This window comes from Zosterops lateralis, assembly GCF_965231275.1.
Source record: "Zosterops lateralis genome assembly, chromosome: 14".
NCBI classification, from domain to species: domain Eukaryota; kingdom Metazoa; phylum Chordata; class Aves; order Passeriformes; family Zosteropidae; genus Zosterops; species Zosterops lateralis.
Genome location: NC_139774.1, coordinates 9,637,949 through 9,661,500, shown reverse-complemented (window position 1 = coordinate 9,661,500; position 23,552 = coordinate 9,637,949). Strand labels below are relative to the sequence as shown.

Genomic DNA, 23,552 nt, shown 5'->3' with positions numbered 1-23,552 from the left:
AAAAGGGAATTGGATTGAAAGGACAATGCACCTCTATCTACTGGAAACTGCTGAGACTCATAAACCTGGTGACCCCCTGAAAGCAAGCCTAGAAAGACAGGCCACACAAAAAGCACAAAGGAGACTCATCACCCCATCACCACACACCCTAACACCTGCCCAGGAACCATGGAGTGAAAAGCCAGGGCTGCTTTCCCAGGAAATGAAAACTGTTGTCTCAGCAGGTGGGACTGCTCATGGTTATTAAGCTCATCCAAGCAGTTTCCCCTACTCCTGTCTATTCAAGTGGATTCATTTTACAATGAAACAATTAATTAGTCACCATGCCCAGATGCCAAGAAGGTTTAAGAGGCACTCACCTAGATGAGCAGACCTACTTTCCACCCTTCCAAGTTGTGAAGACTTTATATCTCTTAATTATGAAGCATCAAGGAAGAAAAAATAAAAAAACAACACCAAAACCAGAGCAGATTTGATGTGGCTGTCTCTCTCTCTCAGGCTTTGGAAGGAATAGTAATTAATTAGTTTAACCTCAAGAAGCTGAGCCTCTCCCAGAATCCAATCCCCTGATACAACTATTCTGCCTTGGGCTGCTGGGATTATGCTGAAAGTGTTCCCCTTCACCTCCTCTCCTTAAATACCAGGACTGTATAATGCCAAAAAAATAACAAAGAAAAATCAGAGAGGGTGGGGTGGGGGACAGTAGAGAAGAGAAATAAAAGAAGAGCTAAAAGAAGAGCTGGATAATTTTCAGACATTCAAGTTATACAGATGACTCCGAGCACGTGGGATTTCAGTTTGGGCTTTTCATAGAACTATCAGGGCATTTCTCTGCCACAGCAACCAAAACAATCTGAGTCTTTTGTGCTCTGCACTTGACACCCTTTTTCTCTTTTTGGCCTCATACTCCTGGGTTTCACCAAGGTAATAACTACGAGGGAGTGAATCTAAAGCCGTGATGGTGAGTAAATGCTGTTGGCAGCACAGAGTGTGCACTGAGCTCCAGCTGCCAGCAAAGGTGGCTGAGCATCCAGCAGGAAGGATGTGCACGGCTGCCCTGTGCTCCTTGGAGAGTGACAGGGATTGATCATGGAAGTACCAGCAAAAAATGATGCCAGGCCAGGATCAGAGAGGAGAAATGATTTGCCATTCCACCCAAGTAACTATCAGACCTATTAATGTTGATCCAGCCAAATCTGACTCCCCTCCTTCCCAGTGCTCAGGTTTGACCACCTGTTTGCCATCAGGCAATCCAAACCAAACAAAAACCCAACCAAGCACTGTCATCACTTTTCATATTTATATTTTTGATTTTATTTTTAATTTTTATTAAAAAACAATCATTATTAAAAATGAATCATTTACTGGAAGGCTTCAGCCAGGGAGAACTCTCATTTCAAATCTCATTAACAAAATACAGCACAGTTATAACCCATAGGCATTAAAAAAAGACCCCAGTTAAAAAAAAAAAAAAGAGGATACTTCAAACCATAGCTTATAACTATGCAATTCTCTCAATGTCAATAGAGAGAATTTTGTTAAAAGCCTGCAATTCAGAATTTCATGGAAGACTTTTAAAATCCAAGGGAAGAAGGAAGGACGTGCTTGTTTAAAAAAATAGAAGGCCCTTGGATGTACTTATCAAGCCCAAAACAGGGTATGTTTAAAATTGAAGTTGGATGAATAGTTTTATTAAAAAAAGAAACAAACAAAAATGAAACAAAACAAACAAAAAACCCTCAAAACATTTCCTTGGTCTGGGAACTTTAAAGTCAAAACCAAATAAAAATGGTCTTAAAATATATACATATATATGGCTTTTCATTTTGCCTATCCATTTCATTACAAACAAAAATAAATTTAAGGGTGGTATTTGGTTTTTAAAAAACGGTTCTGTCCTTCTCTTCAGCTGTCAGCTGGAGTGGATGGGATGGAGGCAGTGGCTTGTGGCTGCTCATGATGGGCTCAGAGTCCCCCTGAGTTCTCCTTCATCCTCGCCAGTATCCGGGAGTAGACGGGCGCTGCCAGGGAGAAGAGCAGAGTGGGTGGGGCAGGCACAAACTACCCCCTGCCCCTCTCCTCCCAGCCCTGCTACATCTTGCTTAGGAACAAGAGAACAGGAGAAACCTCTCTTTAAGGGATGGGAATTATGAATGAGCTGGAGAAGTTGTTTTACCTAGTCGAGGATTCCTCTGAGAAACCTGCATGGAGAGAAAACACAGGGTTTGCATCAATGCAACAAACCTCCAACAGCCATAAGAACAGTTTGTAGGTCAATATATTCATCCTTAGTCTCCAAAAACTATGGATGAGTGACTCTTTGTTATTGGAAGCAGATATATAACATATAATAATGTAATAGTACCATGCTGAGGTTACATTCAAAGTGTGCTGCAAACTGAAGCTTTGTGATGTAAAATGTATTATTACTTCTTATATTATTAAATTATGCAAGAAGAGAGGATGGACCATTCCATGAAACACATACAGTCACTTTCTTTGGAAGTCAGCATATGAATGTGACATGATCTTCCAACCATTATTACCAAAATGTGATTTTGGCAGTTTTACAGTGAGAGATTTTTCTCTTTTACCTTGGATAATGCAGATGCCTGTTTGAAGATTTCTAATGCAGGATCTGCAGGCTCATCACCTCTTTCTTGTGGCCTTGAAGCTAGGGGACATGGAGAGCATTGAAATACTTGTCAGAGCATGCAGGCTGCTTCCTTCCACTATTTTCTGCTGAAAATCCCACAACAGACTAATCTCTCCTCACCAAACTGAAGCAGTTGCCCCATGTCCCCAATCCCTCCCAAAGCAGTTCTGCTGTAACAAGGTTCCTCTCACCATGGACCTACCTTGTGGCTGTAGGACAGAATTCACAGCATAAATGACACCATTTGTGGCCATGATATCACTTTCAGCAACAGGCTCCTTGTTGATATGTATTACATTGTTTTTCTGTTCAGTAAAAGAAAAAAAAAAGTAGAAGTTGAGAATCTTCTGTAATTTCCAATGTTACAAAAAACAAACAAACAAACAAAAAAACCCCTGACTTTGCATTCATTCATTTACTGGATGGCTGGAGGCATTTTCATTCCTCCTGCCAATCAAAAAGAATATAAAGACAAATTATAGCCTGAGCAGCTTGTCCTGGGATGGCTGGCAGGCTTTGGACTTCCTCAGTGCAGCTGGCTGGGAATCCTGTCCCACGGCAGCAGAGCACATCCACCAGCACCCTGGCAGGGGGATGGCTGTGGAGATGGGATCAGGAGAGGGCAGAGCAGGACTGGACATGGGAAGAGTCCAGCATGCACATTGGCCAGTTCAATGCAGCTGGAAACACAGACCCTTCTATTTTTGTCCTGTGTTTTCTTATACATAGAGTGGGCCATGATTGCTTATTTTCTGAAATGATTTTTTTCCTCAGTAGAGGATCCTACATTCCCTTAATGTAGTGTAGAGTTTGTGAAAGGAAATTATGTATCTAAATAAACTCTGCTGCGCTAAGGGAGCCCATGCAGAGATCGTTTTCATTACACAAAAAGATATGTTAGCTGAACAAGCTATTCATTTCATTTATTTATGTTTTTCCCCCCATGACTCAGGGTTCAATTTATAGCAGCCCCTGGAAATCATTTACAACTGGTCGTCTGGGGAGAAAGCTGAAGCAAACCACATTTCATTCTTCCAGCTTGTTGAACCGAGCACATGGCAAAAGTCCCTCCAGTAGAGCCCAGACAACACTGGTGGGACTGTGCACACATTCAGGAGGTGCTCCCACACCATCCAAATGAGCACAGACGTGCTTTGCTCCATGACATGGACAGCCCTGCTGCCCACATCTGAGGGGACTCACCATGCTGACTTCCAGTTTGTCTCCCTGCATGGATTTCAGCCTCACCAGGGCATTGACCGCGCCGCTCACCAGGATCTCGTCAGCCACGTGGAACTTGAGGATGTTGGCAAGCTCCTTGGCATTACCTGGGGGGGAGAAAGCCTTTACATCTGCAAACCAGCATCAGCACTTGCTTCCCATATTGCACATGCTGGAATGGAATTACTTGGAAAACACCATAATTTCCTGAGAGTGCAAAGAAACAAGGCAAAACTGGAAAAACAAACCAAAACCAAAAACCAGGCAGAAGGACCTGGTCAGGGCATTGAGGCCATTCCTGCCTGGATAGGTCAGGTTGCCAAGTCCAGAAGGACACTCTCCCAATGTCCTACCTTGGTACCTACCAAGCCTGCCCTACACATGAATTCCCTCTTTCTTAGGTTTTCATCCCTCATTCTCTCACTGTGCCAAGTGAGAACATGCTTCTCAGAATGAACCAGCTTCTCTTGCTGCTTTCACTTCCCAAGGAAGTCTGGGATGGGGTGGGGAAAGACCCCTGTGAAATAAGGAAGCAGACAGGGCATTCTGGTATTTTCGAATGTCACCAAGGCCAGTGTCACTTGGCAACAACCCTCACAGCTGGGTAGGAAGGGGAAAAGTGCAGGAGAAGTGACACTAATGTCTCATGGACTGATGCCCTGATACCCGCCCACTGAGTCTCTATTCATACAGCTGTGCTTTGAAACAGATTTTAGGAAGGTGCTTTCCCTGCACCATCTGTTTTCCAGAAGAGGTGGGGATGTGCATAGCACTGGCCAGTAGTACTTCTCCATCTTCTCCTTCAGAGAACACAGGGCCACTGACAAGCCCCACAGACAGAGTCATTGGCAAGCCCTGCAGATAGTTAGTGCAAAGGTGGCCTCCATCCACAGAGCAGCTCCCCCAGCAAGAGGGACTTTTTCTTTCTATGTTTTCAAAGATTGTATGCAAGTTTTTTTCCACTTTGGTTTACTAGGGTGGCCGGGGTTCACTCTGCACATCCTTGCCAGCACAATCCACTTCTTCATCAGAGGCATAAGCTAAACATTTGTGTGAGAAAAGAACATCTGAAGTGTCTGCATCTGGGAATCTTCATTCCTGCAGCCATTTACAAATGGCTGCAAAACATTCCTGAAATATTTATACATTAAGCGTAAGACTGCACTGATATTACTGGTTCCTCATCCCTGCACTTAAAAGGATAACCAGCTACCATGGGCAGATGTTGCCCAAATTATGATGTCAATGGTTGGCAGGGTTTTAATGACATGAAGACATTACATTCAAATACCTGACATTGTTTCCAACCACAACCAATTTTCATCATGAACAAAATAAAAGTTCATGCTGCTTATCCAGAAGGGATGAGTTATTAAACATTCCCATACTTTTTTCCACACCCAGCCTGCCTGCCTTTGCTCTTCAGGATACTGGTCTTTGTCTGAGCTAGAATGGGACATTGTTGGCTTCCCAGGATTAGACTGGACCTCCTGCTTTGTCCATATACATGGAGAAGGAGAAACAGCCCCAGCATTTTATTACTTAAATTTCATACAGTGTAACTTGAGGCGGTATGTGGATTATGTCTTCTCTTCGCAAAACTTACTGCAGACATCCTGATCCTGTGTGGTCAAGCATCACATTCTCACTTCTCTCATCCTTGAAAAAGGCAGAGGCCTCACTGGTTCTTTTAGAAACATCTGGGAGATATCTCACTTACACCACCAGCACAGCCAAATTAAAAGCCACAGTGAGTTTGTGACACACACTACAAACATGTCTTCCAAGAACACAGGCAGTATAAACCCCAGTTGGAGAATTTAGTGCCACTCTGTGCATCCTCAGTTTCTGCTCATATAACCCCGTTGGGTAGGATGCTCATGCTTCCAACAGATAGAGCCAAAGAATGAGATAGAGCAGTGAAACCTGGCCATTCCTCCCATTATCACAGCAGGCACACCCAGCAGCTCATCACCTCAGTGTCCTGGAGATGCTCACCATGCAGCTTGCTGAACTCCCCCTGGGGCATGGCTTGGAAAGCTTCGTTTGTTGGGGCGAACACTGTGAAGGTTCCTGGCCTGTTCAGGATCTCTGTCAGACCTGCAGACTGGATTGCAGCCACCAACGTGCTGCAAGGCAAACATGCATCAAATGCTTCACTGCAAACCACTCCATTGCTCAGCTGTGTGCTGGGCTCAAGAGAGAGCTGGGAAGTTACAACTGTGAAATCCTGCTGGGGCACAGCAAATCAAATAACCAAAATGGTGATTAGGGAGAAATGAGCCTGTGAGGTCCAACCAGAACATCTGAGAATTGGGAAAGCAACCTGGGAGTGCTGACTCCATGGGGACCAGATGGTATGGGGAGTCAGAGAGGTCTGGCTACAGTGGATCTGATGGGCACAGATGGCTCCAGAGCCAGATTCTTATGGTATTAAGGAACCACTTACTCTTGGCTCACAGTTGACTGAGGGTTATTTGAAGTTTCACTCCCTATAATTTAGAGAGATCATGGTTTTGGATGATCTTTCTATGCTAAAAAAACATATACATTGTCATGACTACAGCCCATAATAAATAGAAACTGCTTTGGCAGCTCTTCTGCTCTAACTGGCACTTGGGAGGAGCAGAAAGGTCACCTGAAGCGATGGTCTGCCTTGAGAACATCCATCACTGAGCCAGTCGGGGGAGTCAACATTTTGTCCACACTAAAGAGGGTCCCAAACCTTCCCCTCTTGTCATGGGCAGCAATGCAGGCATTTTCAATGCAAAGGTTCTGCAAACATAATGGCAGAAAAGAAGACTTCATTAGAATACGCTTCAGAAGAGAGATGTTGATATTTTCCACAATGTTAATTTCCACTTTCCAGGCTGTAGCTGTTGGAACACTGAGCACACCCAGCCCCAAGGAGCCCGACCCACAGGAAGGACTCACATTGCGGTACACAAAAACCCTCAGCTCCTTGTCCCCCAGAGTCTGTAGCTTCTGGCCATGATACAGATATTTAGAGGAGAGCTGGTCTTTAACAATGTGGTTCAGAAGCAAGTTTCTCATGTTGCTGTCAATAACAGGGAGTCCATCTGCAGCACAAAGTATGGAAAAAAACAGTGATCCACTTAAAATGACTATTGAGACATTAAAAACCATTCAAATACAGAGCATTACCCACATCAGTTTTAAATTGTAAACCTAGATGCCACTGCCTCGAGGCATTTGAGAGAGGATTTGCATATTTGTGCACTGAAACTTGGATGAAGCCTGTTTGAAGGAGATTTGTGGCCCAAACTGATGGAAGAAAGAGATTTAATCTCTGGTTTACCTTTGAACACACTATTCACTGGGGCAAGGAGGGTCACTCGCTCACTGCCAGTTAGATGAGAACTGAGACCAGCTTGTCTGAAAAGGTCTGTAGACTTGGAAACTTCAGATTCTTGTGCCAACTCAAACACGGTCTTAGCTGAAAAGAAAAGCAACACATAGTAACCTTGCATTAAAGGTTATCCACTCATCTCTGTGCCCTCTAAATCCAGGATTTCCTTGGCAAAATAGACAAAAGAAAGGCAACAGAAAAAACTCTGCAGACAGGCACCAGTACCTGAGTCTGGGATCAGCAGCTCATTAACAAAATGTACAACACCATTGGTTGCCAGGACATCCTTGTTGGCAATGATGGGCTTCCCATTGAGGGTCAGCTCTTCCCCACTGCAGCCCACATCCAGGGTGGTTCCCTCCAGAGTCTCCATGGTCAGGCCAGCAATGATGGCCTCAGCACACATGGCTGACTTCAGGATGTGATGGTTCAGCAGGTCTGTCAGAGAGGAGAGTATCTTAGTGAGCTGCAGAAACCAGCTGTGAAAGTATTGCAGCTTTCAGAGATCCTGTTCAATGGCCAGGGTGAACCCCATAAAATGCAGTCATTTTAAATTGAGCTGATTTTGATTCCACAGCCTGTGAAATAAAATGCCTAAAAAGAGTTACTTTTTATACACTTCTGCCAGCATCAAAAGGCTTCATGTGAGTACTCAACTCACTTGTCAGGGGAAGTTACATTGCTTAGATATTACTTATCTTGCATCTTGCTGGATCAATAGGAATCACCACTGCATAAAGTGCTAAAAGAAAATGCAGGAAAGGGACTGCTTCAGCTCCCTCATCCATATCTGGATGCCACTCCTGCCATGTCTACATATCTGCAACCAAAAAGAGCTGGACTGCCCAGTTAAGAGAGATGGACTCTGTCACATCTGTTTACTGCAGCTGCAGTCAGAGTGTATTGAGGAGCTGTTGGCTTGTGCTTGAGAAAAAATTAGAACGGAAAAATGCTTTTCAGTCTCTCAAAGGCCTCAATAAACCAGCACTCACCCCTCAGGGCTTCTGGGTCTCCCAGGATCCTGTTGAGTGTTTCTCGTGGGATCTTCTCAAAGGCTTCGTTGGTCGGGGCCAGGAGCGTGTACTGCCCTTCGCTCTCCAGCAAGCTGCTGAGGTCAGATGCAGCCACGGCAGTCTTCAGAAAAATGAGGAGAGAGGGAAAAGCACATTCAGCAAGAATACAAAGGTCAGAAACTTTTTCCAAGGACACACTAAGGGCCAGAATTTTTAAGGCTTTTATAATTTCAGAGGACTTACAAAAAAATCCTGAATAGCTTCATTCAGCACTTTAGTCCATTTATAAATTTGACCCAGACCCATGGTTCTCTGCTGTTCCAGAAATTTGAGTACAAGAGCCCTTTTTTTTTGGCAAGACTGAGAGCTAGTTCAAATACCTAGATATGCCTGGAAAGGCTCACAGTACTTCCAGTGAATAATTCAGATCCAATCCCACAGCTGGCTAACTGGAAATCCCCTGCGCATTTTCCTTAATTTGGCAAATATTAAGGCAAATAAATCAGGACACATCAAATTGGAACAGTTAATGTCTCCTAAGGATAAGACTCCCCTACAAGGGTGAGGAGACAGACTCAGTCTCTCTCCTTCCTGAGCAGCCACAGAAGGGTGACAATTATTGCCATAAAACCCTACTTGCACTGATAGCAAACACTTCTCTTCCTAAATCAAATGGAGCTACGTTGGTACAAGGATTTCATCAGCAGCTCCAGGGTCACAGCCCAAGACCTGGGCAAAGCTCTTCAGGACAATTCACTGGGAGTGGGGTGACTGATCTTTCAGGAGACCTGGAGCAGCCCTGTGTTGACTCACCCGAAGGGTTTCCAGGCTGTCCTCAGTCTCAATGACCTGCTGGATGGTGTTGGTGGTGGTGGCAATGACTTTGTCAATGACATGAACCACTCCATTGGTGGCATGGTGGTCAGCTTTCAACAGCCTGGCACAGTTCACAGTCACAATCTGCAGAGGGAGAGATCCATGGGGTGTTACATGCACTAAAAACAGAAGGTAAAGCAGCCTCTGCTGCTTTACTATTTCTATTTCAAATGCAGCATGCACTTTATTGAATCAGCAAGAGCAGAAATTTGACTTCCTTAAAAGACACACCAAAAGTGAGAATGTTCTATCAAGAATGTTTGAAATATTTCATGTTTAAAGAGCTTTGAAAATCATCAATGGTTTTGTCTACCCTCAGGACTAAGAAAATAAGCCAGAATCAATACTTGGGCAAGCAGAGTTACACAGCAGCATGGGCAACTGCCCTGCAACAGCACTGAGGAAACCATCTGCTTAAAAATATTCTTTTCAAGCTCCTTCATAACATGTATCTTAAATCAATAGCTGTCAACCCAAGCATTACAGAATCCTGGAGGTCTCAGGCAGGGCAGCCAAAAAGCAAACCTGCTGTGGGTAGGTTTAATATGAGGAAGAACTTCTTTACTGTGGGTGACCATGCACTGGAACAAGTTGCCCTGAGAAGGTGAGGTGTCTCCCCGCCTAGAAATATCCAGAACCATGTGGACACAATCCTGTTCCATGTGCTCTGGGATGACCCTGCTTGAGCAGGGAGGTTGGACCAGGTGGCCCACTGTGGTCCCTTCCAGCCTGAGGCACTGTGACTCTGTGCATGCCTTACCCCATTGGGATAGTGGTGGATCTGGATGGGCAGGTTCTGGTACATGGAGTTTAATGTGGTCCCATGTTTCAGATCATCTGTGAGGACCCTTTTGTCCACCATGTGGTAGCGGAGGGCATTGAGCAGCTCAATGTTAACGTTACTCACTAGGGAATCCAGAGTTTCCTGAAAATCAGAAAAATCAATTTTTCAGTACTGAGTGTAATTAGGCATCTGTTAGAGAGTACCAGGAGGTCTGGCTGCACCCAGGGTGCTGCCAAGGTGGGGGTGTGGGCATGAATATTAAGTGATTCATTCAGCCTCATGCCATTTGTGTAAATTAAGAGCTCAACTATATCTTTTGCCTTAGAAAAGCAGCCAAGAGCTCTGACATCCTGTCCTTGGCACACAAAGGGATGATTGCAGCTCCAGAGTAGGATCATTGCATTGAAATGAGCAGGAAGGCAAAAGGACAACAGACAAATACACTAAAAGACCTTTCCCAATAGCAGCATCCCTGCCCAAGGGGCTCTGCTGGGGCATTTGGGGCAGAGGCTTGGCAGTGGGGAGACCCTGCCCTAGTATTTGTCCTTGTTCAAAAAGATGCTCAACTGGGATGGGAGCACCAGCAGGACAGCAGTGACCACTTCAAGAGTGGAAATATCACAAGCCATGGAAAGAGAAAATCAAAATGAGTGTGAAGGGAATGTGTATCTAATAAGCATGGGACACACTCATGTGGGAATTACTGAGTCTCTATTTGGGACTGGTTATTTGTACAAATTAAGGACAACAAGAATTGCAATGTGAGGACCAACAAGAAAACTAGTAAGGGAATGGGAACCTTCTTGCTGCAGGTCTCAGTTCAATCTCTAATGGTAACAGGCAGGGAAAACTGAATGAGGGGATTTCTACATCCACATCTCTCTGGAGCTGATGGACCAGTACAGCGATAACCACCCTGGAAATCCACGGTCCTTCCTCTATCAGTACTATGTCTATCCTGCCAGACCCCTGCAGAGCTGCATCTCCACCAGGGAAAATCAGAGGAAGAGGAGAAAACAGAGGAATTATCTTACAGCAGACAAGGCTGCCCAGGCCTCATTACTGGGAGCAAAAATTGTAAAACTTCCAGGTCCTTCGATTTCTGGCCTTAGGTTGGAGCGGTCAGAGTAGAGCTGTGTGGTGGAAGACCCAACCACTCCCAGGGTTTCATAGATGTTGGAAAGTGGCAGAGCTGAAAGAAGAGAAGGTTAAGTTCCCAAAAACATCATTCCTCCTTCTGGTTGAATTAAAGCATAGCTGGTGAGAATGCCTGGGGAAATGAAGCATATCAGATGTCTGTTCAATAATTAGATAATAAATAATCATAACCTGACAGCTTCATCCTCAATTACAGCAGTGTTATCCAGGATCTACTGTGTTCTTGCAAGTTTGAATGGACTTATTCTGGATTTATACAGAAGTTATTCAGGCAAGCAAAGATATTGATTTCTTTCACCCAATCCTGCTTGTATTCAGGCTTTTGGAATTTGGTGTTGGACACTGCTGGTCTCAGTGTCCACTGACCACGTGCACCAGCCCATGTGGTTAACTTGGAGGCATCAGGCTTCTGTGGAAGTGTTTCAAAAGCAAAAGCAGAAAATTGCTTTCTTCAATAAACCCAGTTTATTCCCCAGCAGTATCATCATATCAGTATGTATTTTCTCCTAAATTTTGCTAACCCCCTGCTTGCCAAAATGTTCAAGGCCACATTGGACAGGGCTTGGAGTAACCTGGTCTAGTGGAAGGTGTCCCTGCCCATGGCAGGGGATGGAACCAGATGATCTTTAAGGTTCCTTCCAATCCAGACCATTCTATGAATCTATGAAAATAAAAATGGGCAGAGATTGGCAGAGCTGTCTATTACTCTATCACTCTTTTGCATTGCATTTCCACTACAGATATATTACTTGCTGGAATAAGAAGTTCCTTATGGCCTTCCCATGCTCAATTAAGTTCAATTACATCCATGGTTCTAAGCTGTCTGGAACATTTAGCATGCTTTGGAGCTGATCTGACCCTTGGCTGGTGCTCCACCAAATCCATTTTGACTTGTTCATGGCAATATTGTGCATAAATTGCAAAAATGAAATCCACTTTGAGCAATTTTCTAACATTTCCCTTTACTAGGCGGCTGTATAACTTTAAGAAGTCTAAAAAATGTCAAGAATATTTTTACCAGCTGGGCAGCCTTTTTCTCCAGGAACTTTTTCATATCCAGGACAGCACTCGTAACTGATTACTCTGGAATAAGAGATGGATACAGCAGATTAACCAACAGTGTCTCACAGCTTTTTTTCTATTTGCTACAGTTCTGAGTCCATGCATATCTGGGGATATTTCCAAGCAGACTCTTCATTAGAAATACTGATTCAACAAAAGACTAACCACACTTCTATCTCCTTCAGGGCTGCACATTGCCAATTTCTCCACAGAACAAAAGCAGACACAATTTCTTTTGAAAACCACACTTTCCAGGAGACTTTATGTGAACAGTGGATGGAAACTGATTCCACAGTCCCACCAAGATTGCCAGTGCTGGTTCATCTGGGCATGTTTCCCATGGGATTTGGGAATCTCCTCAGCTGACTGCTGCTGTCACATCTCATCACTGTTCAGGAAACACCCCCAACTCCACTGTGGCTGCTGGACCACACCAGAGAAGAGTTTCCCTCTCATTCCACCCTGGTTTTGTCCACCACCAGAAATGATTTGCTTACTCCTGGCCATACCCAAGACAGACCTGGAGGGAAAGGAGAACCCTGTTCTCAGATATGTGCATTGGCACAGGGACTTGGGAAAAGCCCTGCGAGGAGAAACTTCACCAGTGGTGGGATGTGCATCCACAGGCAGCCTGGGCAGTACCACAGCACAGCTGTGTCCATATGAGCACCCCCAGAGCACCACTTCCTTTTGACTGCAGCACTTTCCCCTGGTAAAACCAAAGGGGTCAGAGCCTATCCTGGGCTGTCCTGCTGATCCATAGACCCTAAATAAGCAAGACCTGCCTGAAAACTGCATTCATCATCTGCAGCTCAATGGGAAACAATCATCTGATTCTCAAAGGTGGCCATTTGAGGGAACATGGCTTGATATTTAGAGGGAGAAGAAAAAAAAGAAAAAAGGAAAGAGAAAAAAATCAACCCAGAAGTTGCCTGTTTATTTTTTCCAGGGGATTATTTCACCTATTGCTCTATGCTTGGTGTGAAAGTAACAAGGCCACCTGATTGATGGGCTGAGAGAGCCAGAGTATAGGTGTCCCTCCCAAGGACATGCATTTCCTCTGTGCTCTCAGTTGTATTTGAGACAAGTAGGATGCTGTATTGCTGAGGGTCAGCACACTCACTCAAAAAGAGAGGAAAATCCTCCAGCTTCAGATATTTGTCATCATTTTAAAACTTAACAAACAGTGGAAATGCCTGGGGTTTAATAGGGAATTCTTCAGGGCAATTAAGAGCCAGAAAGTGAAACAAATACCTGCTTTTCTGTGACAGAAGCAAATAAATTCTGTGTCACGGTTTCCTAAGAGAATTACAAAGCAAACCCAGACTGATTGTCTAGACATTATATATTCCATGTGGGAAAGAGTTTGCCTAAAGCAATCCCTTCCTTTGACTACTGGAGATCTTAACACCCTGCTGCTCTGCTTTCCCAGCCCCCCTGTCTCGTGTTCATTGGAAACATACACTTTCTTCCCCACCACTTCCCTCCCCTACCTCTGATTTTTCTTTTTTTCACCCTAGAAACTAAATCCAGTCTAGACAGTTCCCTTGGTTCAGACCTGTAATCAAAGATGAAGAGCTGATTAAAGAGAAATCATTCCAAAGTGCTGATGAAGGCTTTAAAAGCCTTACTGATAGATCAGTTGGAGATTAATGAGCTGCTCCAAAGGGGCAGGACGTGGATGCACACAGCCTGTGGCACACTGCCTCAGAGCTGCCCCTGCACCTCCCCCAGATGCCTGCAAGGAGGGGAGGGCACTGGGAAGGGATGCAGATCCCTGGTCAAGTGAAAGGTGTTCCTGCTCATGGCAGGGGGGTGGAACTGGATGGTGCTTCAAGTCCCTTCCCAGCCAATCCAATCTGTGATTCCATGACTGCACCTCCTGCTTTTCATTGGGTTTGTGGGCATCTCCAGCAGGAAGGGAAGCTCATGGCAGGAAGCAGGAAGGCAGAACTTGGGCAGGGACTCCCTCAAGTCCCCTGTCTCACTCTCCCACTGAAGGTGGCCTTCAGCACCACCTGGTATGTGCCTGGCACACCACCATTCTGAGCACTGCCAAACTGCTGCAGAGGGCCAGCTGAACACAGAGATGCTCAGCCAAGGGTTGGCACCTACCAGGAGCCAGAGATGAGGGTTATAAAACACAGTTTCAGGCATTTGGCCCCCATGGCTGGTGGACCAGGTGGAAACAAAGACCACCCAAAGGCACCATTCAAGGGGTTGCTCAGGGGTGGCCCCAGGGCATGTCCCCAACGGGTCCTGCAGCACCTCCAGCCCTCAGAGAGGAGCAGCAGAGCTGTGGCTGAAGGATGTCCTGCATCTCAGTGCTGCTGTGCCCTACACATCCATGGCGGAGGGAGGCTGCCCTTGGCACCTCCTGCTCCTGTGCTGCTGCCCAGGGAGGAGTACTTCCCTTTAACACCCCCCAGCCACTGCTCCATGCTGTGGGCTCTGCACAAAACCCTTTGGAATTGCCCAGTCCATCCCTGTTCCTCCTGTCTGCTCAGTGGCCACAGCCCATCCACCAGGACACAGCAGATGCCAGAGATGTGGGTTAGTTCAGCACTGCCCTCACACAAAGAGCATTTGTCAGCCACTCTGCAACGCCTCAACCACAATTTCCTGGCCTCCTCATTGAGTAATTTCAAGTCGAATCTATAGTTTTTTAGTGTCTGGTTTTGAAACACTATTTCTCTAATGTCTATCTGTGTCTGCCTGCAGAAGCAAGCTCCTTTAGTTTAGGCTTTTATTAGTCATTGTTTCACTGCTGTTGCATTCTTAGGAGCTGAAATTAAATTTTAAGTGCATTTTTCAAGGTAATAAAAATAAGCTTAGGCATATATTAGTGAAAAAAGATCCATTTGTAATAATTTCCTGTAATAAAGCCCATATGTTTTGTTTTTGTAAAATAAGTGCCAGTAATTTTTTTTTCTAAACTGAGGAAAGTACATCACACATGAAAAAAGGAAAGTTAGTTTAAAAGCAGGGGGCGGGGGGGGGGAGGAAGAGAATCTATTAATGGGTTATTCCTCAAAATATAATCAAAACCAAAATTTATGAGTTGTCTTTTCATTCTCAAGACAAAACAGCATGTGAGGATGTGTTCCACTGCAAACCCAATTCTGGAAGAATTAGTCCAGTGCACAAGGGAAGGAGAAAAATATAAAATACACAGGCAAAATGATGGAAATGTACTATGAATAAACTATTTCTTTGACTTTGTAATAACCAACAGTGGAAAGTTACCCAATTACCAAAATACTTTTGTCTCAGTGCTCCTTGAAATCAAAGCAGTGTCAGACTTCTTGCCAACTCTTATCTCAACTTCATCAGCAATGATAAAAACTCTACATAAATCCTCTACCTAATTTCTCTGTAACTGTGTGAGCCAATAGTTCAGCAGAGAAAAACAAATTAAAAATTAAAAAAATGCAGATAAAGAGGTAGGAGTCTTCTGATGCATGAGTTAAAATTTCCATTGTGCACAAACAGCCCCTGTGGAGTAACTCCACCCCTGTGGGCCAGAAGATGCCTCCTAAGCATCAAATCTACAAAGCCCCCAGAGTCTCCCCACCGAGGTGTGACCCCTCTGTTTGTGCCAACAGCCACGGAGGAGCTCAGCCTGGCACCTGCTGCTCCCCAGGGGCTGAGCCCCCCCAGCCTGGAGCAGCCACCTAACAGAGACACTCAGAGCCAAGACTGCAGACCAAGCACATCTGTGTTTTTCAGGCTGGCTGTCCTTGCTGCTCCAGTCACTCTAAGCCTCCCCATGCAGGATGTGATCATTCCACAAGGAGTGAAGTTATGCTACAGGCTTGCAGCAACTTTTCTGTGTTCCTTGCTGAGGGATGAATTTCTCTGCTCTGAGCCAGCTCTGCAGGAGCTCAGCTTTGCTCCTCAGCAGTTCCTGCTCCCTTGATGACCTCCCTCCCCACTACCTGTTTGAAATAGTGCTCAGAGCAGGAAAGGAAAGAAACCAAAGCACTCAAAACTATCCTAGAGCCAGGCATTTTCACCTGCAACACACATACAGCTTGTGGGACCACTGACCCTTTAAGCAAATAGAGAGGAAAACAGCCAGGTCAAATGTGAAGCAGATGAGATGGGTCAAGTGTCTCCTGCCCACGACTGCTGTTCTCAGGTGGGAAAACCTTTCAGAAGAAGAAAATTACCATGCTTATGCAGCTCCACCATCCCCGCCCAGGCTGATGGAGGGGATCCCCCTGCATGTGAGAGGACCAGGCACACAGCTTTAGACTGCTGATTACAGATCCCAAGCAAAGGCTGGATCCACCCAGTTGTGATAAACGTGCCAAATCTCAATTTTTTCTCAGATTTAAGGGTATTCTCAAAACCTCTCATGGACCAGCTCAGTCCAACAGGAGGGGCCAGTTTGGAGGTTCTTGCTGAGCACCATCAGCTGTGCTCACCTGATCTCCTGGGCTCTGACACCCAAACACAGCACAGCATCAGACTCCTGACACTGCTGTAAGAATTTGACTGCTACAGCATAATGCATCATGTCCTTTATAGCCCTAATGACTCTTGATTGCTTCCATATGCCAGGCACACCATGTCCAGTGGGAGCCATCAGGAGCACACATTTGTAATCGGAGCTGTCCCAGGGTCCCCCGGAAAGTCTGAGTCAAGGCACTTGTGTCTTTTGTTCTGCACCGGCACTGCTATAGGGGAAGCAGGGCCCAGGCTCAGGAATGACTGGGAGGAGAGAAGACAATAACACCCATTGAGGAGATGATGTAAAGCAAAGAATAGTGAGCGAATTCTGTGGATAATGGAAAGATTACCTCATAGGTTAACAGGCAGGTTAATGGTCTGTGTGCTTTTCTCTCAGTGATGCATCACTGGGTGAAACATTTGGGTAAAAGCAGAGAAAATGAGGTAGAAGAGAGCAACCCAACTCCTCAAATGAAATAATGAAATACTGTCAGATGCCAGTTATTCCACCTCCTTCTCCTCGACATAAGTGGATGAGTTTGTCTGTGCCAAATACAGCTGCACACTTGGTTTACATAAGGTTAGTTTCTTGCTTGCTTCAGAGCTAAAGAAATCCACGGCTGGACTGCTTTGCCTTTCAGTGACCACAGCAGCAAAACTCTCCCACATCCACAGCTGAGTTGTATTTTCTTTGGAGACATACTCAGCTACTCTGTTATCAGAAAAGGCAGTCATGAGACCATATTGCCATGCCATAAACTTGTCCACTTTATGTCAAGAAGCTCCATTATTCAGCCAAGACAGCTTGAACTCCAATCACCCAAGTTAAGCCTTCCCAAAATGTTGTTTGTAGAATTAAGGGGAAGGGTTCTGATTGATTGTTTTTACAATATTGCCTCTCCTTTTTTTTTTTTTTTTTTCTGTAAAGACAACTGGACATAAGGAAAACAATGGTACATGCACACTACATGGTACAGCCAGCAATACATCCTCTTGAAGTGCAGGATTTTCCTCCTTAGAGCAAATTCGTGTGAAGTACAATGAAAGGCCAAAAGCTATGCACAGCCATGACTCCTGGCTTGCTTCCCTCCTTCCCACACCAACACCAACACCAACACCAACACCTAAACCCTGACAGCCAGGTGTCACAGCTAAACCAACAATGGCAACCCAAATCTGCACTGAAGAACAGCATGCTGCTATAGATCTAATTACAATTTACACTGAGCCATAAGGGAAACAAATAAGAGGATTTTTTTTCTCTCCGTTCTTGACCCTGCAGATCCAGGGTGAGACCTGGCCCACAGCTCTGATCCCACAGCCAGGACTGCTCAGGGAATCTTTGCACTGACCCTGGTGTTGTGATGGTCCATGCAATGGGCCAGCAAGGGTGCCCAAAAGCCCAGTCTGGACTCCATCAAGGGAAAAGATTCTCTGCTCCTGCTCTACAGCCTGGCAGATAGTCAAGCATGCATAGCCTTAATTATCTGCTGACTGCATCTTTCAAAAGAATGTCCCGAGGCTGCTCACACAGATTCTTCATGCAACAGCTACTTGAATATTATTGTTTGCAATTTTAGATGTGGAATTGGCCTGCAAGTCTGATTAACTTTCCTGCTGGAGTCAGAGAGCGTTGGCTAAAGCTGACACCTCTTTCCTTTTATTTGTTTTCCTTTCCAAAGCAAACAGATGGAGATGAATTTTACATTCTCTCCAATATCCATCAGCTCTGGGCTGCCTTTTTTTCCCCTTTTTTATTTCTTAAATCCAGGCAGCATTGAGCCTATCATGGAGACAGACCGTACTAGAAAACATCTGGCACACACTTCATTACAGCACAGAGAGCTATATAAGTATATATAGAAATGCAATTAGAATAAACCATCAGGGTTTATTCCATCAGGGTCATGGCACTTTTCATTCTCAACATCAAAGTGTTTTAGGAAAACAAGTATTTCTTAGGGGGTAAAAAGCTAAAACAATTTTTAACACAGACACAGGCAACACACACACACCATGGGCTCTGACATCCCACATCTGCTCCTGCCACCCAGCACCCACCTCCACCACGGGGTCTTTGGGGAGACCCTGCCTGGCACTGGGGGACTTACGTGGACTTCCCGCAGATCTTCCTCTGGTACCACTGCTTGCAGTTGGTGAAATATTTCCTGTTGGTGCCGATCAGCTTCTGCACCGCGCACACGTTGGGGCTGCAGGAATGACAGAGAAGAATAGGGTCCTGTAAGCCTCCCTCCTTCCAGAGCTGGCCCCCAACACGGAGCCAGACCCCACCTGACAGTGCCTGAAGAGCCCTGCTGGGATGGCAAGGGAGGAAACCTCAAGAGCTGCAAGTCAACTTGCTCAATTTAGGCCTACAATGACTATCCTGGAGGAAAGAGATCTCTCTTGACTCTGCCAAAGCATCTCTTTCTTCACTGAGTGCAAATTCTTGACTTTTTTCCATGTTCCACCTCTCACCAAAATATAAAGTAAAAAGTCAAGTAAAAATACCTTGGTCAGAATTTCCATGGTGAACAGCTTCTTAAAATTCAAAACTCAGCTAAACCCCAAGAAAGTTATGCAATAATATAAATCCTTGCAAAAGAAACTATTATTCTATTGTCCAGGACATTAAAAAGATAAGACAGATATTTATCAGCCTACAGACTTGCACCAAACCCAGATCTCTGGCTGCATGATAGACTCAGCAATTCCTAGACATAAATGCTGAGCTGAACGAGGGGAAAAGGAGCAGTGGCACTGCTCTCCCCTGTTTCAACACACCAGATATGACAACACAGATCAATAGGGGCTGTATCAGCCCATAAGGTACCAAGAGCTCCTGCTCAGCCAAAAAACCTGGTGGTTGGTGTTCCATGTGTGAGTAACCCTGCTGAGAGCTGACTGCAGCCCTGCAGCTTTCTAAGAAGTGGTATCACTGTGAGCAGAGATGTGGTCAAGCTGGAGCTGGGAGTTTCCTTGCTGCTGGTTTGGCCAGCACAGCATTTCCCTGCTCTGCCTGGCTCACCCTCTCTGTGGTTTGTGGCCAGCAGCCCTGGCCACATGTGTAGGCAAAACATGGTCAGCACAAAAGATTTGATTTATGGATCTGAGTTGCAAGGTCATCAACTGCCTCTGGGCTTGACCAGAGGTGCAGCAAATGCTGCAGCAAGGTGAGGATGCTTAGTCCAGCTGAGGCTGGATTCCCAACACCACCACCACGTCCCAGTTGCAGCAGCATCACCAAAAGCATGCACAGTATTGGCTGCCAATACTTGAAAGGAAAACAAATAATTAAGCAAAACACATAAATCATCGCTTCAGCCTGTCAGAAGTGCTGTGTGCTGTCCAAAGCAGATTTTTCATTTGCACAAACAAAACTCCAAATGGGGTCCGGAGATGCTCCTGTGAAGGTCTTGTTGATGTGCTGAGGAGAACAGGCAGCAGCCTGTGTCCCGCTGTGTCTGACCGAGGCGCTGCCCGCTCGCCCCCCAAAATGAACAAAAGCAGAGTCTGCAGCCCAACCACCGAGTCCTCCTGCGGCCGTGCTTGCTTTTCAGCGGCATCCCAGAGCGGGCCAGCCTGCCATCATTAGCATGAATTAACCTGAGGGTCTCCTATACGCTGGCTGACTCCAGTGCCAGCCGCCGCGGGAGCCTGGCGTGCCTTCAATGAGCCTTTGTTGGTGCGGCTGCTGCAGGGCCCTGCCGAGGCAGCATCCGACCCTGCGTGTCCCAGGCACCTTCGTCCTGCCCCGAGGGGAAACAGGGACCCTGTGGGACCTGGGGAGACTCAGCTCATCGTTTCCCTCATTACTGCCACATCCAGTAATGGTGGTTTGTTTCTTCATGAAAGGATTTCATTCAGTGTCTGTATATAAGGCAGGGAACAAGGAGCAAGAACCTACTGACAAAAAAGTTAGAAATCACAAAACCAAACTTTCAGCTGGTGCAAACTGGCCCAGACTCAGCAACTTCCAAGCCAAATCATCACTTAGAGAGACGTCTGTGCTCTCTGACTCAGCCCACCTTGGCCACCCGGCCCCGCCGTGCTGAAATACGGTTCCAATTACATCGAAATTCCAAACCTTGCCTCAATTTTAGCATCTGGCTGACGGCAGTGGACAAGCCCTCTAATATTCATCTTGACAAGCCTGGCTACTGAAGGACTTGTTTGATCACTTCCCCCGCATCCCCAGGAGCAGCCTGCCAAGAAAAAACCCTTGTGCCTCCTGGACAGTATTGAACTGCCTTGCTCCCTCCTCCCTGCCTGGGACTGCGGCTCTGTGGGGCTGCTCCTCCCTCCCTGACTTATGGGGGAAAACTTCTTTCCAGTTTTTCCTCAGTGTGGAAAAATCCCTGCTCAGGCCTGTGTTATCAATGATCCCCGCAGGCATGCTGTAGTAGCAGCTCCCCGCATTGCATGTTCTGGTTCCTTGCCCAGTCTGGCTTAAAATGAATTTGTCAACACTCTTCCCTCTCCTCGTTGGAGTTCATCACCTCTGCCATGCCGTTCCCAGCCAGCCACGCTGACTCCAGGATAAAACTGCCTATTGTTCCCCTCCAGCCAAAGCCTTTTGCTTGGCAGCAGCAGCTGGGAGCTGCTGGGACAGGGGCTGCCCTTGGGAAGAGGCTGAGAAAAGCAGGACTGAATGTACAGCCCCAGATACCTGCAGTGGCTGTGGCCATGGCGCTCCCCAGCACCACACTGTGCCCACAAAGCTGGGTGGGTTTGGGAAGGGCACTCCTACATTTTCATCTTCAAATGTTAATGTTCCTTATGCACTTTTCAGCTTCCCTCACTGACTTGAGCCGGTTCATTTTAAAAAAAGTTAATTAAGACATACAAGTTTTGCTGTAGAGCCAAGCTCTGCCTCCCAACTCGCTCTGGGCTCAATAGGGGCATTGATGGTGTGGGGGATGCTCACAGCAAAGGGTGGCAGTCCTGGTTGCACATCCCTCTGGAGCTGGCTCCTGCAAGCAACACAACATCCAGGATGTTTTTGGCTGGTTTTGTGTTGCTGTGTCTCTTTGGCACATCATTAATCAATGCTCAAAATTCCGTATCTGTTCAAGAGTTAGCCTGGTGTAAATCACTCTTTCCATCAGAACGGGACCAGTGTGCAAAGAGCTGTGGTCAGCTGCACTGGGGTTATCTCAACTCAGATGGAAGTTCTGGCATTCCAGTTCCTTGTGTCTTCCAAAGATCTCAGGCACTAGAGTGGGCTGCAGTCACATCTTGCCCAGAGCCTCTGTTTATCGTGCAGGAGTAATGTAACAACCTTCCCTCTGCAGAGATGAGTGCTTTACACCAGGACTGCTCTAACTTACTCAGCCTGAGCAAACTTCAATCTCAGGGCTATCAGCAGAACTATTTAGTCAGTTTCACATCACACAGAGATGGTGAACAACATTCAGTATTTATACATAAATCACTGCAATTCTGGAATTATTGACCTATTACAAATCAATATTCAGCTCAGAATTTGCCTCCTGGATTGTGTCCCTGATCAGACATACAAACAGCACATCCCTTGTCATAAATTCTGACCTGGATCCCTGCCAGAGAATGTATCAAATTGCAATATTTAAATCTTGGGAGTTTTTTTTTTTATTTAAAGCATTTTATGACCCTGCTCCCAGCAACACACTTAAACAGAAGCTTCAACTCAATCATTGTCACCATCCTGAGAGATGGAAGCCAGCTGACAGGTCTGTCATCCTTTCACCTCCTAACTCTCAACACATTTTAAAAACAATGGGAACAACTATTAACATTGGGTTAGTTTTCTGCCTATTAATGAAGGCTCAAAGTACTCTACAACAGGCTGTGTATCAAGCAAGAGAGGTCTACATGCACTTTTCCACAGGCGTTATCTCGTAAGGTTTATGAGTAAATAAGTGATTAGTTTTGTCAAGAAAACTTCCAGGACGAACTGGGGTTTCCAGTCAAAGAGTAAGTTGGTGCTGAGTGCATAGAGACATGAAAGGGATTTTCCTTTTTTTTTTTTTCCTATAAATTCATGAAAATGTGAATTTTTTACATAAAATCTCTAATGGCTCAAAATCGAGGGATTTTTATCCCCTTTTCCCTTGACAGGGGTAAAGAAGCACTGAAGGGTCTGAACTGACCCCTGCAATACTAAGTTTGGTGACGGAAAGGCATAAAAGTTACGGAAAGAGGAAAGTTACCAGGGGATGAAAGGGAAAGAAGCGAAGCAGCGGTTCCCGATCGAGCTCCCCCCGGTGCCCGCACGGCCCCGCTCGGCGCCGCCTCCGCGCCCGCACAAAGAGCCCGCGGGACGGGCGGGTCCGCGCCGGGAGCATCCCGCCGGGACTCGGGCGAACGTAGGGGGGAAAAGGCTTTAAAAGAGGTTTAGAAAGGCTTTTTCTCCCCCCCTCCCTGCCCTCCGGTCCCCGCGGGGCAGCGCTTACCCGTGCTGCCGGCCGCGGAGCCGGCTGTGCTGCAGGACCTGCTGGTACGGGGACTTGGCGGCGGCGGCCAGCCCGAGCGCCAGCAGCAGCAGCGGCAGCGGGCGCGACATGGCCGGGCGGCGGGACGGGACGGGACGGGACGGGCCGGGACGGAGACGGCGAGCCCCGTTAAATGCGGCGGAGGAACGGGGGCGGGCGCGGGAGCGGCCCGGCGGGAGGGGAGGGAGGGGAGGGGAGAGGGGCCACCTCCCGCGAAGGGCATCCATCCATCCATCCATCCATCCACCCATCCTCCCGTCGTCCGCCCACCCGCCCTTCCATCCCTCCGTCTTTACACACGTCGATCCGTCCGTGCTTCCCGGGAGGACAAGCAGACAGGGATGGTCCGTATCCCCCTTCCCAGACCAGCGTTTCATCTTCAATTTCTTCTTCATCCGGACTTTTTCAGTCCATCCTACCCCCGGCCGGGGCTCAGAGCGGGTGGTTGCACTGCCACGCTCCGGGTGTCCCACCGACCCCAGCC

At 46.4% G+C, this 23,552-nt stretch overlaps 1 protein-coding gene across 1 annotated transcript; it reads right to left on the bottom strand.

The window, feature by feature from the left end:
• Window positions 1-1,275: 1,275 nt before the first annotated feature.
• TGFBI (transforming growth factor beta induced) lies at window positions 1,276-23,139 on the bottom strand (the record flags this gene model as incomplete). The annotated part of the gene is made up of 17 exons (XM_083872006.1): window positions 1,276-2,021; window positions 2,177-2,201; window positions 2,595-2,674; window positions 2,859-2,961; window positions 3,860-3,984; window positions 5,876-6,006; window positions 6,516-6,652; window positions 6,812-6,957; window positions 7,197-7,334; window positions 7,473-7,685; window positions 8,240-8,381; window positions 9,074-9,220; window positions 9,897-10,061; window positions 10,955-11,112; window positions 12,097-12,161; window positions 18,707-18,805; window positions 23,030-23,139. The coding sequence occupies 17 exons, from the start codon at window positions 23,137-23,139 to the stop codon at window positions 1,966-1,968; spliced, it is 2,040 nt and encodes a 679-aa protein (XP_083728132.1). The 3' UTR covers window positions 1,276-1,965.
• Between the last annotated feature and the right edge of the window lie 413 nt (window positions 23,140-23,552).